At 51.3% G+C, this 18,352-nt stretch overlaps 1 protein-coding gene across 1 annotated transcript in view; it reads left to right on the top strand.

The window, feature by feature from the left end:
• The first annotated feature begins 773 nt into the window (after positions 1-773).
• The window catches only part of MYOZ3 (myozenin 3), a 19,545-nt gene continuing 1,966 nt past the window's right edge, over positions 774-18,352 (top strand). The window contains exons 1-5 of the mRNA XM_013006175.1: positions 774-834; positions 8,012-8,166; positions 9,209-9,262; positions 9,382-9,523; positions 9,950-10,112. Of these exons, the coding sequence (XP_012861629.1) occupies positions 774-834; positions 8,012-8,166; positions 9,209-9,262; positions 9,382-9,523; positions 9,950-10,112 (575 nt within the window). The remainder of the gene's footprint in view (positions 835-8,011; positions 8,167-9,208; positions 9,263-9,381; positions 9,524-9,949; positions 10,113-18,352) is intronic.

The following is an 18,352-nucleotide window of genomic DNA, read 5'->3' as shown; positions in this document are numbered from 1 at the left end:
CAAGCTCCATCTTTCTGTCACAGAACAGGGAATGGTTTCCAGGCGCTGACACTGGAGATCGTAGCCCAACAGGTAACTACTACAGCTCGGAAATGCCTGGAAGCAGAGTACCAGGCACAGGAGTGGGCGGCCATTTGGGGAGCTCATGTCCTCTCGGCCTTCACGCCTTCTCTCTGGGAGGCAAGTTAGGGAAGCTGGATTTAGTCCTCACAGGTTTCTGCACCTCACCTGATTTATAAATCTATAATTCCCAGAAAGAGCCAGGGGATGCAAGCGGAGGGACGGAGAAGGAACAAGCGGTAAGGGAGAGGAGGGTGCCAAGGGGGCCGGCCCAGGGATGTGGCAGACTGGGAGGTGGAGTGATGGTCCCAAGGCTTTAGTGAGCTACCTATGCCCTTGAGTCTCCTTGGGGCTGAGTGGGGGGGGGGAGCATCCTGGCTACATCACTCCCTGAGCCCAAACGCCCTCTGGCCCCTGACCTAGACCTCTCCCACCCGTTTCATCCTCTGGTTAGAGATTGGCTAGGTCTACAGCTGAGCCTAGCCCTCTCCTCCCGCCCAATACCTCCTTCCCCAGCTCTCCTGGTCAAGAGAAGAAGCCGTGGGAAGAAATGCTCCCCTGGCCACAGGGGAGAGGCATGTGTACCCTTCCTGGGCCTCAGCCTCGTCCTGCACAGGGAGGACCTCCTCTGTGGGGTGGGCCCTGGAGGAGGCTCGGGAGGGAGGGAGGGAGGACTGGAGAGGATGGCTGCAGCCTGGTTTCTTCTCCACAGGATGATCCCCCAGGAGCAGAAGGACCCTATGATGGGCGCCAGGGGCGACCTCGACGGACCAGGTAAGTGGCCCAGGCTGAGCTTCCTTAGACCCCCCTCCCTGGTGGGTTCCCAAACCCACTGCCGTCGACTGCAGTCTGACTCACAGCTCCTCATGCAAGGTTTCTGACGTGGTGGACCTATATCTTTCTCCCCTGGAGAGGCTGGTGGGTTTGTAACGCTGGTCTTGCCGTGAGCAGCCGTACACTTAACCTACTGCGCTAGCAGGACTCCTTTCTCTGTGTCCCAGCCCCGGCAGAGCTGAGCAAGATGTAGGCTGGTCCCAGGGAGCACCTGGGGCATTGAGAGAGGCGAGAATTAGAGTCCCATGCTCCAGAGAGAACATTGGCCCTAGCCCCACGGCCATGGACAATTCTTGACCTCTGTGCCAGATGCAGCTCCGAGGGCTCTCAATACAAGCCCTCCCTGTGGCGCACTCTGTTTGTACTCTACTCCTAACCTAAAGGCTGGAGGTCAAACCCATCCCTTGAAGCAGAGGAAGGAAGCCCTGGTGATCCGCTTCCATAAAGATTCCAGTCCATGAGACCCAGTGGAGCGGTTTTGCTGTGTAACACACAGGGCCTCTGTTGGAACTGAGCCAACAGCCACGGGTGGGGGGTTTTACTTTGCTTGTTTCCTCATAGCCAACCTTGCCCCAAGGTCTGCAGGAAGGCTGCACGCAGCCCAGCCTCCGGGCTAGAGACAAGGCTGGAAGAGTGGGCAGAGCAGGTTCCCCAACTCAACTCCAACAATTTCACCTGAACAAAGCTTCTTCAGATTTGTGTGTCTCGGTGTCACAAGGCCTCTTCCTTAATTTCGCAATTTGTTCATTTGGCCTTTAGGGCATTTCAAGTATTTTAAAAATTAATTCAAGCTCAGCGGTGTTATGTCCATGGAGGCCGCCCTCTTGAAGCTGTGTTATGTGCTTTTCCGCTTTTCAGCGTGTGAAAGCCAGGATGGCTGACCGTCCAGGGACAGCGAGTAGAATCAGGGTGTGGGGGGAGAGCACAGCGGTGATGCAGAAAAAGAACGGTGGAAAACGGATTCTGGTAGGAAGTGTACGACTTTACTTGATGTGATTGAAATAGGGAATGATAGGTTAGATGCATTAAATCCCAACTTAAAAAAATGAATTCAACCCGGTCAGTGTCCTCGAGCTTTACTGTGAACCACAGTGACCGCTAACATTGCCTAAGAACACAGGTTCCTGGCACCCACCCCCAGGGAGCCTGACTCAGTGCCTGGGACAGGGCTCCCACATCGGCCCAGATGGTTCTGATGCAGGGGGACGGTGAGCCCAGTGTTCAGATTCCCCCAGAGCTCTAAGATGTAGCTAAGACATTGTACAGCATCGTTGTTTTAACTTCTTTTGTGTTTTTTCCCTTGCCCGCTCTGGTGGGCACCAGGGTTCTCGGTGAGGTACTGAGCTGGAAGAGGCAGGCTCCGACCGCTGTTCTCAATAATTAATTATTCATTAAATAATAATTAGTAAATAATTAATGACAAAAGCCAAACGAACCCCACTGCCATCCGCTCAATCGGGGCACATAGGGACCCTGCAGGGCTGAGAACTGCTCCACGGGGTTGACAAGGTGGCAAATCTTTACAGATGCAGACAGCCTCACCTTTCTCCCAAGGTAGGTTCGAACCACGGACCTCACAGTTGAAGCTGCGTGCTTTAACCATCACACCACCAGGTTTCCAAATAATTCCGGAACCTAAAATATTGACGAGAACCAAACACCCCAACCAGTTGTCCCTGAATATTGGCCTACATCAGGTACACCTGACTTGAAGTGTATCACTTGTTCATTATTGCTAGAGTGCTCACTGAAGACAATGTTGAAACTAAAGTAGAATGGAGAAAGAGCAGAGAAATCTCATGGTCTCACCATGAGACCACAGCCATTGTGTTTTGTGAAGTATTGAAACAAGAGCATCTTTAGTGCATTGTTACCAGATACATGCTAAGACCTCTTAGGCCTGGTGACATCTGACCACGCAGCAGCCCTGTCAGTTCAACATTGTTCTCATTGCCATTCGGAAGCGGAGGCTCTCAGGGGCTGGGTGGCCATCTACCTGGTAGGTGGCTGAGGTGAGATGTTGCTCTAGCCCTCCTGGTCTCTGCAATAAACAGCAATGGAGGAGGGCAGCGCAGACCTCCTCTGGCTTCCCTGGGGCCAGGAGGCAGGGGTCACACATGCCTCCACCCTCCACCCTTCCTTACCTACTCTGACCCTAACTGTCCCGCCCACGGCACTCTCCATCTGTGCTGCGGTCAACAAATTGTTGCGATGGCCACACGGAACTCAACAGACAATCGTCACGATTATGAGTCTATTATGGAAGGTGATGGGTTTCCACAAGTCAGGAGCAGTAAACAGTAAGGCTCCAGTCACTGGTCCACAGCAGCGCCTCTCCTCAACCAGCAACCACGTCTCTCTCTGGTTCTCAGCCTCTCGGAAGCCAGCCTGTTGCTCTGTCCAACAGTCTCTTGGACTCCGGCCAAGGAGGCACCATAGCCTCGGCTCTGTTCCACTGAGTCTCTGAGCCACAGTCTCGGACGCATCTGTTCTCCGCGGCCTTCATGTCACACGGGTCTTGTTGGTTTTCTCTTAGCCGCATACCACAAACTTCTTTCCATCCTCAGATGACTGCTCTCTCGGCCTCCCCTCCCCACCCTCCCATCGGGCTGTGGTTGGGACATCGCATAGTAAGCTTACTCAGCCTAATGGTGGTCAAGGAGCGGAGGCTTGCCTGAGGTTGGGATGCTCTGTGGAGGCGGTGGATTCTGGTCATGTGACTTGTTGAGGACATGCTCCCAGGATGCAGGACATTGCTTAAGCGAGGATGTGGTCCAGGTTCAGTCTGACCTCAAGGGAGACCCTGGAGCATGAATTGTGCCCAAGAATTCATCCCACCTGAGGCAAAGGGGCCAGGCAAGCATCCTTCCTACTGGGTGAGCCTCTGCAGAAGGTGGCCTCTGTGAACTGTTAGGTGCGGCTCCAAGACACCTGGGCAGCAGTATCCACTATGAGCAGACCACGACTTTCTTTAAACCCACTGCCATAAACATCCATGAACTTATGTCTTCTGCATACACATGGCTGTTTATGGCAGCGGGTTTAATAAGTACGTCTATCTACTTACTGATATATACACATCGTTTATATATTTGGACATGTTTATTTCACTTTTCAAATACATTTGGGAATGTTTATTTCCCCGAGAACGAACCCCTAGAAAAGGAATTGCTTATTCAAACATGCTTTATCCATTGCTCAGTTCATCTGGATAGGATTTAAGAATATGATTCAAGTGGGCCTTTTGCAGTGCATGTAGGTATAAACAGTCTTTCATCTTTTTAAGTCAAAGAGAGAAAGGCATTTCCGGCCCGCCTTCTTCCCGTAGCTAGACCTTTGCTGTGGGGTCCATTCCAATATTCGCGGCGGCCCCGGGAGTTACAGAATGGAACTGCTCCACAGTTTCCTGACCATGGCCTTTGGGAAAGCAGGTGGGCAGGCCTTTCTTCCTCGGTGCCAACCTTTAGCTCAGTAGCTGACCGTCCGCATCACTCAGGGAATGCGTAGTCACTGCTCACCGTTGGCGTGTCTGCTTGCGTCCACAAACAAGCAGTTGTTTCTCAAGTATCTAAATGGGGTCTTAGGACACACATTCTTCAGGAACGTCTAATTTTCCTCTTACTTAACCTACAGTGAATTTCCTTCTATGACTAGCACGTAGACGCGCTGTACATACGTGGTGGAAGAGTGGAAACCGCCTGCTCCTCTATAAAAGGCTGCTTAGTGCTGTATTATATAGAAGCAAGCCCAGCTCCTGAGTGAGCCCTCAGTGCTGCCCCACCTCCTCGCCACTCGCTCCCCATACTACTCTCCCAGTGGACTTTGTCAGCCCTTCACCTCTCTCCCCAAACTCCAATATCCCCCACCACCACCCCAGCCTTCATTCTCAGCTAAGGACCTGGCTTCTCATTGCCCCGAGAAAGACGAAGCTCTCAGGGGACAACTGGTGCAAACTCCCGGCCCCACATCTGCCCGCAAGCTTGCACTGGTGTCTGTGCCCTCTGCTGTCCCTCTGGTCTGCAGCCCACCTCCTAACTGTACCCTGGCCCACCCGTCCCCTCGCTCCTGCGCAAGGCCCTCCCTTCAGCAAGCCTCCCCTCCCACCAACTTACAAACGTGCCGTCATCCCCCCGGGAAACCAAACCAAGTCATCTTGACCCCACAGTGGCCTCCAGCCATGACCCTCAGAGCACAAGTCCTCTCTGCCATTGTCTGTGCCTCATTTCCATCCTCTCTCTCTCGTTAACCTTTCATCAGGACCATATCCAAACAAACACAAAAGTAGAAGTACGTATCCCCAGTCCGTCCCCGCTTGTCCTGGGATTGCTCTGGAGCACATTCCAAAGATACTTCTCAAAGTATGAAAAACCAGATGAGCGCATGGTAAGAGAGAACTGAGAGGCAGAAGGACATACATTGGATGATCCCCTTATCCGAAACATCCAGCACAGGCGATGCACAGAGACTGGAGTCGATGAGGGGGTCCAAGAGTTGGGAGGAGGGAGCACTGGGGTGTTCTCGCTTATTGGATGCAGACTTTCTGTTTTGGGGGCTGTCAAGGTTTGGGGCAGATAGAGTGGCAATGATTGCACAACACTGTGAAGACAAACTGTCACTGAACCGCAGACTTAAAATGCAAGGAATGCCGAATCCTATCTGAAGTCCATCCGTATTTGTTCTGACCCGTTGGGGCGGCGTGGATTCACATTGGTGGAGGCTCCGCACCTGTTAGAGTAGAACTGTGTGTCATTGGACTTTATTCTTATCCTTTTTAAAAACAACTGTGAATACATGGGGTTGCACATATATCTTCATTTTTGCATTCACCATTTAAAAGAACTGATCACACCTTCCAAATGGTGTTTTTATTTTTAATCATTTTATCCTTACATCCATTGTATCGAGCATATGTGTACATATGTTGCCATCGCCATTTTCTAAACATTTACTTTCTATTTGAGCCCTCGGTACCGTTTGGCTTTTAATGGCTGGCTTTCACAAGTAGGTCCCAGGCCTTTCTTCCGACCTGCCTGTGCCTGGCCTGAGACCTCCAGCCTACCAGCCAGCAGCTGAGCTTGTGAACCACTTGCAGCACCCAAGGATGCCATCAATATTTTACTACTTTTTTTTTAATCTTGGAGGGAAAATGCAGGACATGTCTTTCCATGACGGACAAGGTCATCAGCCCATTGGACAAAACGGACAATCATTTAATACCGTCAGAAAGCCAATTCCGTATTGCATTTCCTCCCATTTCTTACACAGTGTCATTTTGTGGTTGGTTTCCATTCAGAACCACAGTCTCCTTTAATTGAACACCATCCCTACCCCCCACCCATCTTTGCAGTAACTTGTTGTAGAAGCCAGGCCAGTTGCCCTGTAGAACATGCCACCTGCTAGATTGGGCTAGATTGGTTAGACTTGTTCCTCGGTTCATTTTCTTCTAAACAGATTCTAATGAGGCGTTCACACCCAACTATTCCGTAGAAATGGCTCCTGTGAAGATTACCAGTGGCCCACGGTTGCTAACTGTGACTGACAATCAGCGCCCAGCCGTCACCTTCCTCAGCATATCAGCAGCACTTGGCAAGACTGCCCACTCTGTTGGCCCAGAAGCACTTTCCCCATGTGGTGTCCTGGACATTCTTGGTTCCTTCCTGCCTCACGGAACGTGCCTTCCCAGATCCTGGGTTGGCCCCCTGATCGTGTGGTCTGAATGTTGGTGGTCGTGGGCCCTGGTCTTGGGATTTCTTCTCTCTGCTCTCCCTCCCTTGGTGATCTCAGCTAGGTGGTCCTTAAAATTCCACCTATACCCTGGGGACGCCCACAGTTTTGTCTACAGGTCTGCTCTCTGCCGTAAACACCAGATGCATGTACCCCACTCCCTCCTCAGCCTCTGCTCAGATGTCCACAGGCTTCTCAGACTTGCAGTGCCTGATTTTGGCAACAGGGGAGTTTGAATATGGACTGAGCATTAGACAAAACAAAAGCGTGTTCACTTGGCAGAGTGGGAAAAGCAGGTTACAAACTATCTCCACGATGATTTAATCTCAGCTAGAATCTCCTAGATTCTAGATTTTGGACATGGATTCTAGATCATCGGTTTTGGACACTATACATCCCAAACCCAAACCGGATGCCGTCGAGTCAGTTCTGACTCGGGGACACTGGATGGCATGCCCAAGGCTGTAAAGCTTTAAGGGAGCAGGCAGCGTCACCTGTCTCCTGCAGGGAGGCTGGTGCAGCCCAAAGCCTAATATACAGAGCCACTAGGGCTGCTTATATGAGTGCTTAGTCATTTTAAACTATACAAAAGGCTATATAAGATGGTATAAAATGGTACTCTCTGGGTAACAGACAATCGTGCTTTAATAGTACTTTAAAAACCGTCTCTTCTTTCTTCACTGTACACATATGCTTTTTCTTTTCTTTTGTTTTTTAAAAAATGAAGATAAAGGGTGATTTTTAAATGGAACTCCAGATCTTTCTCCAAACATTCTCTCTCTGCCAGCCCCTCCCAAGTCTCTCTTATCCCAGTGAGTGGCTGCCTCATCCTTCCAGAAACTCAGGCCAAAGACATTGCAGCAATTCATGAACTCTCTCTCTCTCTGTCATGCCCCTTATCCATGTGGTGGGTTTGAATTGGGCTGCTAGCTGCAAGGTCAGCAATTTGAAACCACTAGCGGTTCCATAGGAGAAAGATGCGGCTTTCTAAAGAGTTACAGTCTCGGAAACCCACAGGGGCAGGTCTGCTCTGTTCTATAGGGTCGTTATGAGTCAGCACTGACTCGATGGCAGTGAGTCTGTGTGCTGGTTTTTGAGCATCTGCCCTCTTCTCCCACCCGGTGCTAGGGTGGGCAAAGATCCACCCAGGAAATGCATGGGATGCACACCACAGTGCTCTCCTTCACTGAGCAGGGACACACGCAAAACTCCTAAATGTGGAGGTGTCTTTTTCCACCTAGCAAGGGGACAAAGGCCCCCCACAATGCTGACACCCCGTGTGGGCAAGTGTGGGGGGAGCAGGGCAGTGCTATGAGGCAGTGCCTCAGAGGCTGCGTGTGGATGGAAGTGCCTCCAGGCTGGAGGGCTGAGCCCACCCTGGCCTCTCCGGCAGCCCCTTCCCTGAACCTGGGCAAGAAGCTGAGCGTGCCCCAGGACCTGATGTTGGAGGAGCTATCTCTGCGCAACAACCGGGGCTCCCTGCTCTTCCTGAAGAGGCAGCGCCGCGTGCAGAGGTTCACCTTTGAACTGGCAGCCAGCCAGCGGGTGGTGAGTGGACCCCTATGCTCCCGAGGAAACGATGGCCAGACAGGGGCAGCGGGCAGCCTAAAGCCACAGAGCTCGGCTGAGGACCAGCGGTGAGGTTCTTATCAGATGCAGCCCCAGCCTTGCTGTGGGCCCTAGAGGGGTGTTCACTGTGGGCATCTTTGCCCAGATAGGAGATATATTGTAGACTGGGTGGAAGAGCAGGCAGAGAAGGGGTGCTGGCTCCTGCAGAAACTGAACAACCATCTCATGCTTTGGGCTGAATTTACAGTGGGCAGGGTTTAGGTGAGACTTGGGCTAAGTAAGGCAGGGAACACGCAATGCCCTTTTCTTTCCTGCCCCCGCGCAGAAGGGAAAAGGCCAACGGACAGTCTGTAGGTGGAGAATGAGGCAAGAAAGACTCAGGCAGGGAGCTTTGACCACGACCCACCAAGAGGGGAAATGGAATTAAAAGATGATGCAAATTTCCCAGAACTCTTTGAAGCTACCTGATATTCCCCAAGCCAATCAATTTTGACTCGTGGTGGCCCTATAAGGACAGAGTAGAACTGCCCCTATCGGTTTCTAAGCCTGTCACCTTTTGCGGCGGTAGACAGTCTCATTTTTTCCTCTCAGAGCAGGTAATTGGTGGTTTCAAACTGCTAACCTTGCAGTGAACAGGCCAGTGCATAATCCACAAGGCCACCATTCCTGGGCTGAACTGGAGGCTAACAGAGGCAGGCACAGGCCTGGGGGCTAGCACTTTGCTTATCACTGTTCAACGGGGATGGTGATCACGACATCTCCCTCCTGTTCGTGGAGCCCATGCGGGAGATGTGAGCACCCATCCCCGTTTTCTAGAGAAGGAAGCCAGGCTTTCTTGCCCAGAGCCAAGTTTACAGAAGCAGCTCAGATTTGGCCTCTGGCCCAGTAGTTATTAACTCAGTATTAACTCACTCTCCCCAAATCTCCCAAGTGCTCGCTAAGGTTACTCTCCTCTTTCTGGGTGGGGAGGTCTCTGGCCCCTTGCTCCCTGATCCTCCCAGTAATGAATTCGCTCTCACAGCTCCTGGCTGGAAGCGCCAAGGGAAAGGCGGCGCTAACCGCGGAGCCTGCTGCTGCCAGAGCCAAGGTAGGTAGGGCCTGGGAGATGGGGCTTGGGGGAGAAGGAAGGGGCCAGGCGGCCCTGCTGTGGCCTGTCACCGCAGCCTTTGAGCGCCCATGCCTGTGTCCATGCAGGGGGTCAATGGCCCCGAGGGCCAGGAAGTGGATTACCACCCTGAGCCCAACACCATCCCGGTAGCCCTCGGGGCCCCGGAGGACGCCTGTCCCGCAGCCACCCAAGCAGAGCGCACCCACACTCCCAGCGCCCTGGCGCCTGGTGAGTGGTCTACAAAGGTCCTGGGACCGGGCTTTGGGGTGGGGGGAATCATAGGGACCCTCGACTGTGGAGCAGGAAAGGTTCCCAGGGGGCATCTGCTCCACCCTCCTGTGCAGAACACTGAAGCCCTGAAAGGGGCAATGATGCCCCAAGGTCACACAGCCTAACCCCTCGTTGCTAATCCATGGCTTCTCTCTGCTGCAGCCCTACAGGCTCCAGGGATGGAAAAGGGTGCCCCTTACTGGGGGCGGTGGCAACACACACACACACACACACACACACACACACACACCCTTCACCTCTTCCCTAAATTCTGCTTGTCCCTGCTGGAACCAAGTCCGAGGGAGTGGGCAGGAGTGAAGGTGGAGCGAGAAAGGGGTGGCGCCCCCACTCCCCAGCCTCCATTGTGCCCTGCCCCACCCACAGGCTACAAGGAGCCCCTGAAGGCCATCCCGCCAGAGAAGTTCAACCACACGGCCATCCCAAAGGGCTACCGCTGCCCGTGGCAGGAGCTCATCAGCTACGGGGATTACCAGGGGGAAGGCCGAAGCCACACGTCCAGCCCCGAGGAGTACCGGAATTTCAACAAGTAAGGCGCTGCTCCTGCCCACAGCCAGCCCAGCCACAGCAGTAGCCGTGCCCACTGCACCCTCTCTGCAAGACAGGCTGCGTCCTAGACACTAGCTAAGCGCAAGCTGGGCTCTGGCTAGACACAGCGCCCCAGCAGGTAGTAGGTGGTCAGCCTGGACCTATGGGTCACACGTCTTGCTGGACCCTTGCCCCATCCGGGTAGGGTCCTCGTTGCGGTTAGGTACTGTAGAGTCGTCCTGACACGGCAGCCGGTGGAAAACAGAACAAAGCAGGGCAGGTCCTGCGCCATGCTCACAGCTGTCTTACACTTGAGTCCATCCGTGCAGTCCCGTGTCTTCCAGGCATCCGCTTGAAGGGCTTCCTCTTGTTACACCCCGCCTGGCCCAAGCCCTGGTATTTTCAGCAGCCTCACAGGCATGGGAGGCTGCACATGGAGCAGGCAGCCTGAAGAAGAGCGGATGATCCGAGTGGTGGAGCCGGGGAAGACGACTGGAAGGACCGCGGACTGCTCACAGGACAAACCTGCCTTGGAAGGCGCGCAGCCGGAATGCTCCTCGGAGGCAAAGCCGGCAAGACCTCATCCCATATACCCTGCACGTGTGGTCAGGAGACCCCAGTCCGTGGAGAAGGGCATCGGGCTCGGTGAAGTAGTGGGGTGGAGCGAGGCAGATGCTGCGTCTTCCTCCCCTTCTGCAGCTGAAGAGATTGAGGCTCAGCAAGGCCAACCTGCCTAGATCCCTAAGGCAAGCTCTGCAGGAGCCGAGCTGGGACGGAGCCGAGTGTGTCAGACTGCCCCAGACCTGCCGTGGGCCACCGCTCTGATGTGCGTTCTTTTTAGGCCTCAGTGTTAGGCAGAGTTCTCTAGAGAAACAAACCAGGGCACTTATGATTATACATATATCACAAAGGAATATAATAGCTAATTAGTCCACACCACAGGACAGAGGGCTCAGTTCAACTCACTTCCATAGAACAGTTAATATACTGGAAGTCCTTCACCGGGTCCAAGGTCAAGGAAGCAGACCGCTGAATCTTCTGTAGTGAAATGTAGTGAAATGTCACCAACAGTCGGAAAGACGACAAGATCCGACAGTCCCAAGCTCAAGCGATGTACACACCAGCAGCATGGCGAAGCAGGTCTTGAAGAAACCTCAAGCTCTAGTGACACAATCCATGGTTGGCAGTCCCACAGGTAGTGTAGCTCATGAGTTGAGGCAGGGAACTAGCAGCCGCATGCTGGTCCGATCACCAGAGAGTGAGAGAGAGAGAGAGAGAGAGAGAGAGTCAGGGCTTGCCAAGCCATTTATCTCTTTGCCCTCCAATCAAACTGGGACCTTATTCATCCCATATGTTCCTATTGGCCAGGATGGCACAATAAGCCTACCTATCACAGTCTGCTCGCTGCCACTGAGTTGGCGAGGGCTCAGAGTGACCCTACAGGACAGGGTAGAACTGCCCTATGAGTTTCCAAGACTGTAACTCTTTACAGGAGTAGAAAGCCTCTTCTTTCTCCCACAGAGTACCTGGTGGTTTCAAACCGCTGTCCTTGCAGTGAGCAGTTGAATCTGTAACCACTACACCACCAGGGCTCCCTTCCTGGGTGGTTACACCCAAATCTCATCAGCGCTGGGACAGTTCAGACGTTTCCTCACGACCATCATTGTTTTGGAAGAAGCTTGTTACTGAATGCCCCTGAATTGATTCCAACTCATCGTGACCCTGCCAGCCAGAGTAGGACTGCCCTGTAGGTGGCCATCTGTATGGGACCAGGTCACCAGATCTCTTCTCCTGCTGACCTACTGCCAGTGTGCCAGCAGGGCTTGGGAAGCTGTCCCAGAGTGGAGGGACAATGAAAGGCTGGCCACCAGGGTGAGAGCGTGGACCCTCCGTGCGGGAGCAAATGCAGACTCCGTGCCAAGCTGAGCGGTCCTGGACAGGTCACTTGACTTCTCTGTGTCTCCACTTCCCTACCTGTAAGACACGACTTCCTGAACACCGTGCTCTGAGAGTGTTACAAGGATGATAGGAGCAGCCACACGCAGCATTTCTGGCAAGGAACAAGCTCTCGATAAATAATAGCGCTTATTATTTTTATAGGAGTGTCTGGGTGTGACAAATAGTTAAGCACTCCACTACTTGATGTAAGATTGCTGGTTTGAATCCACGCAGAGACAACTAGGAAGAAAAAAGCCCTGGTGAACTGTTTCCAAAAGACCACAGCCTTGTAAGACCTCTCTCTGCAGCAAAGTTCTTATCTGCAAGACACGGGTCCCGGAGTCAGAACTGACCCGGTGGGAGTGGATACAATGGATCATTATTTGCAGGCTGAAAACATGGACACACCAACAAGGTAGAATTGGAAAGGGGTAAGCTTCCGATTCTGTCCTGGGCACTGGGGAACCAAAACAAGCTGTGGGAAAGGAGAGAGGGACTTGGCCCAGTGAAGAAAGGCCTTGGTCGTGGATGGGGGATACATTTCAAATGCACTTGGCTTCCTTGGTCTGATGCTATTTCTGGACCTGATCCTCCGGCCTGGGCCACATTCAGTGAGGAGGAGGGAGGTCCACGGAGAGGAGGCCTCAGGCCAGCACTTCTGGCACCTGCTGAGACCACACATGGAGTCTATCTCTGTCTGACAGACGGACGCTGGACACCAGGACCTGGCTAGGTCTGGAGACCAGGTGTCATGAGAAAAGGCTGAAAGAATGGGGCTGGTCAGCCCCGAGAAGGAGTCGCTCAGAACGCTGTTCGTAAACAGCTGAATGGCCAGCTAGGGCCTCATGGGAAGAATTGAGCCAACAGGCGCCGTGAAGCCATGGCAGACTACTGACTCCTCACTTCTCCTGGAGCTCTCCGACTCCGCCTGCCCAGCTATTTAAACCCTCAGCAGGCCTCAGTTGCAACAGGCAGCTTCTGAGCTGTCCAGCTTGGGGTCCAGGCCCCAGCCAGCCCATTCCTCAAGGCACATTCCCACCAGCAGAAGGAGGGCCAGAGCCCAGGTCCCTCTGGAGACAGAAGCGACAGCGAGGCTAGAGAGGAAGACGGACAGTGTTGGTGGTCAGCTAGGCTCAGACTCCAGCCTCTGGGCTCCCAGTCAAGGGTCAGACTTGAGGGCTACTTGGCTTGGAAACTGCCCGGGCTGCTCTGGTGGGGCCTGGTCATGGCTGCCAAAGCTGGGGTGGTCTAGGCAGGAGACTTTCTGGCTGGACCCTAGCCCCTGGCTGAGTGTTTGCATTTCTGTCCCAGGGACCAAGACTTTCCTCTTCCCACTGTCCCCAGGCCACGAGGCAAACCCTGTGTGTGGAGCTAGGTTTTTGTTTTCTTAAAACTTAAATATATATCTAAAGACCAGTTACAGATAAGGTCCATTGACTTTCGATCTCAGTTCTCTACCCAAAGGTTACAGTGTCGTCGGGTAGGCGTGATGGACCCCAGAACTTTTTGTATGCACTTACCTGGAGGGGACCTTGCTTTTCCTGTGTGTGGGGTGGAGGGAGGGAAAGGGGAGGTAGTGTTTAATACTTTGCATTCCATTCCTGGAACTGCTTTGTCTCAATCGATGTCATGTTGTTGAAAGCTACCCTATTGAATACACGTAAGTCTAGTCTGTGGTTCTGCAATGGCTGGGCAGTATGCCGTCATGTGACTCTTCTCCCTTCACCCGGCCATTCCTCTGCTGATGGACACATGCTCTTCACCAGCGCAGGGCTCTGACCGGCCTCCGCGTGCCTATGTGCACCTGCTCTCTGAAACTAGGTACCCGGAGGTGCCGAGTTTGCGCATTTCCAGGTCACAGCAATCCTGCCGAGGCTGCTTGTGATGCTGAGGTGCTGGAAGTTATGCCCCTGGTATTTCACATGCAGCTGGATCACTCGAAGTGAACAGGTTTCAGCAGGAAGCCGAGACAAAGTTCAGAGGACAAAGAAGGAGGGGCTGTCACTTCAGGGGCACTCACCACTGAAAGCCCAGTGGCGAGCAGTGGACTTTGTCAGACCCGGAAATCCTGCTGACTAGCAGCAGGGCATCACAGAGGCCGTGCCAGAGGGGAGCCCTCAGTTCGGAAGGCGCTCAAAGGAGGCCTGAGGAAGAGCCGCCGTCTCCAAGTCGAGTCAACCAGAGTGCCGTGCAGGGAGCAGAGCCCACAGGCGTTAGGCCTTTGTTGATGGGACCCGACCCCAAATGAGAGGACATGGCTGCAAACATCTACTAGCAATTGGGACTTGGCATGTACGAAGTATGAATCTAGACAAAGTGGAAGTCATCAAAAATTAAACAGAACACATAAAGATCACTATTTAGGCAATAGTGCGCAGAGATGGACTGATATTGGCCTTCTTTTCCATCAGAAAATCATGTGGCTTACTATGCCAGGAATGATACAATCAAGAGGAATGCTGTCGCATTCACAGACAAAAGGGCATGTCAAGCTCTGCCTTGAAGGACAATGCTGTCTGTGATAGGCTAATAGTGATCCCTAGACAAGGAAAGCCAGTCGGTACAGGGATTATTCGAATTTATGCACCAGCCACTAAAGTTGGTGATGCATCAATTGAAGAGTTTTACCAATGTCTTCAGTTTGAAATTAATCAAACATGTAATCAAGATGCAATGATAATTACTGGTGATGGGATTGCAAACAGTTGGGAGCAAAGAGGAATGTTGGAAAATATGGCCTTGCTGATAGCAACGAGAAGAAGGATGCAGACAGGTTTTCCCCCAGGTTGCACCTGCTGGCTGGCACTTTGTGAAGTCAGCTGTTTAGAAGTTTTCTTCCGGAGGGCATCAGTCATCTAGAGCCATCAGACGCTATTGTCTGCCCGCCACAGGTGGGGCTCATGCTCTACTGATAAGGGTAGTGATTGAGCCCGGAGACAAACTCAAGCCGGCTCAAGGAGGATCAAGATTAGACTGCCATCTTGAATCTAGGATCCACCCACCTTTCACATGTGTACCCCTAGTCCCTCCCCTTCCTATTGCGTGTACACCCCTACCTCATCCCCTTCCTGTCACTCATATGCCTATTGGACAGCCCCTTCCTGTTACGTATGTGGTTACCTGCAATCAGGGGGGCTTGCATGCCTCCTAAGGATATATAAGCCTCGGTTAGAAATATGTTCTCTCTCCTCCTCCTCCCTCTCTCTGCTCCGACCTGGCTGCTGGGATCATGGCTGTCCTGGAGGTGAGCATGCTACCATACAATGTGTCTGACGGCATTATTTTACTCTCTCTCCTGTATCTCCTATCTTCTATGACTTGATTATGATCTTTACATATTATAACCGTTCAATTGCACCTATGGACCCTGCGGTGGTCAGAGGCTGGTTTACCCTGACAATGATAGAATTTTGCAAGATCAACAACTTCTTCACAGCAAACATCTTTTTCAACACCACCAAAGGTGTCTGCACATGGGCTTCTCCAGAATGAACACACAGAAATAAAATTGACTGCGTCTGTGGGAAGAGACCACAGAGAAGCCCACTTTCAGTAGTTAAAACCAGGCCAGGCTGACTGTGGGACAGATCATCAATTGCTCATATGTAAGCTCAGGTTGAAGCTGAAGGAAATTCAAAGCCAAAGTATGGCCTTGAGTCCCTCCCAGCTGAATTTCTAGAACATCTCAAGAAGAGATTTGATGCCTGGGACACTAATGACAGAAGACCTGGTGAGCTGTGGGATGAGCTCAAGAACATCATCTATGAAGAAAACAAAGAGTCTTTTAAAAGAAAGAAAGGATCAAAGTGGATATCTGGAGAAACCCTGAAATGTGCTCTTAATTACAGAGTAGCTAAGGCAAATAGAAGAAATGATGAAAATAAAAAATAAATAAAATATTTTAAAAAAAAAGAAGAAGAAATGATGAAGACCAAAAACCTGACCAGAAAATGTCAAGAGGCAGCTCAAGAAGACAAAAGAAAAACTTTAAAACAAAATATACAATTTATTTCTATAATCAAAAAACCAAAAAGGAAGAGCACGCTCAACATATCTTATATTGAAAGAACTCAAGAAAAAATTCAAGCCTCACACTTTGAAATACTGAAAGATTCTTTGGACAAAATATTGAATGGTGCCTGAAGCATCAAAAGAAGATGTAATGAATACACAGAAGACTAGCTGACATTCAACTGTTTCAGGAAGCAGCACAGGAAGATGAACCAATCGTGCTGAAGAAAGAAGTCCAAACTGCATTGAAGGCATTAGGCAAAAACAAGGCTCCAAGAATTGGTGGAACACCAATGGAAATGTTTCAACAAGCTGGTGAAGACCTGAAAGCACTCACTCATCTGTGGCAAGAAATTTGGAAGACAGCTACGTGGCCAATGGACTAGAAGAGATCCATATCTGTACCCATTCCAAAGAAAGGTGACCTGTAGTATGAAATTTAAAAATGGCGCTGGGGGAGTGGGGTGCCAGCCCCACCCGCTGCTTGAACTCACTGGTTCAGTAATACTACTTCTGGGTTCAGTAATGCACAATTGTACGGTTGAGATATATAAGCATTATATTAAAGTCATCGAGAGCATGAGAGATATTACAATAATACAGTCAGACACATTACATGATAGCATTGCTCGCCTCAGCCCAGCTTGGTGGTCCACGTGGAGAGAGGGGGAAGGGAAGGAGGGGAAGGGAACAAGGGAGAGGGGAGTGACCAGGGAGTGAGCAGCAAGGAGCTCAGAGTCAGAGAGAGAGATCTATATTGCTGACTCACACCTATATACCTTTTGGGGGCAAGCCAGCCCACTAATTACAGGTAGAGACATACGTCACAGGAAGGGGCTGCACTATAGGTTACACAGTAATGAGGGGGTGGTCTAGGGGCATACATGCAGTAGGAAGAGGGACAGCCAGTTTGGCCTGTCCCTGGCCCAACAGATAGAGACCATTATTAGTAGGATGAAAACTCCACCTACAGGAGCCTGTCCATTGTCCCCAGAGGCAGGGAGCAGGCCCACCCCTGTGGAGGGATGAGACAGCAGTCTGGCAACTGATTGCCCTCAGTGGGGGAATGCCTGCGCATCTGACCTCCCCCCACAGTGACCCAACAGAATGCTCAAATTATAGAACAATATCATTGATACCACGTGCAAGTAAAATTTTGCTGAATATTATCCAATAACGTATGCAAAAGTACATTGACAAGCTGGATTCAGAAGAGAATGTGGAACAAGGGATATCATTGCTGATGTCAGATGAAACTTGGCTGAAAGCAGAGAAGATCAGAAAGATGTTTACTTGTGTTTTATTGACTATGCAAAGGATTTGAGTGTGTGGGTCATAACAAACTATGGATCACCTTAAGAAGAATGGGAATTCTAGAACACCGCAGTGTGCTCATGTGGAACCTGTACACAGACCAAGAGGCAGTTGTGTGAACAGATGAAGGAAATGCTGCATGGCTTAAATTCAGCAAAGGTGTGAGTCAGGGTTGTGGGATCAGGACTGGAGGAAGGTTTCTTAGCAGCCCTCAACATATAGATGACATACCTTGCTTGCTGAAATCGGGGACTTGAAGCACTTGCTGATGAAGATCAAGGGTTGGGCCTTCAGCATAGGTTACAACTCAATGTAAAAACAACAACAACAACAAACCAACAACTAAAATCCTCACAGCTGGACTAATAGGAAACACAATGATAAATGGAGAAAAGGTTGACGATATCAAGGCTTAGTCTTGCCTGGATTCACAACCAATGCTTGTGATGGTTTGGGATGGTGTCAAGTAGACACTCCTGGGTAAGGGTAGGGGCAGAGCTCACCTTATCAGCTGAGTACAGCCTTTTGACACCTCCTTGGTGTGATAACCCTATTTGTATAGCGAGAGACACAAACAGAGTCAAGTCCTCTTTGTTCTTCCACTTCTGCTGGAGCTGGATCTTACATCCGGTCCCTTAGTCTCCTGCTGCTGTCCCAGGGGCCGTCAGCAGATGCCTGCTGATGAATCCATCAGGCTGACTTGAGACATCTGCATCCACCAGCCTGGGTCCCCTACTGTCTCTGCTTCAGCATCCTGTGTTGTACTCATCAGCTCCTGTGACTCAGGAGAAGCCGGGCTTGACCTGGACTGAACTTCCCTATTTCTACAACTGTGTGAGCCATTTCTTGAGAGAAATCTTTTTCCGAGGATCTGATGCCAGGGGCTTAAGTGAAGAGCAAATGTTTTGAGAATGATGAGGGCAATGAATGTACAAATGTGCTTTACACAATTGATGTGTGTATGGATTGTGATGAGTT

The sequence above is a fragment of the Echinops telfairi genome, unplaced genomic scaffold (genome assembly GCF_000313985.2).
Source record: "Echinops telfairi isolate 266 unplaced genomic scaffold, ASM31398v2 ScPeMD7_7469;HRSCAF=8507_0, whole genome shotgun sequence".
NCBI lineage: Eukaryota > Metazoa > Chordata > Mammalia > Afrosoricida > Tenrecidae > Echinops > Echinops telfairi.
This window is presented reverse-complemented; position numbering and strand designations above follow the sequence as displayed.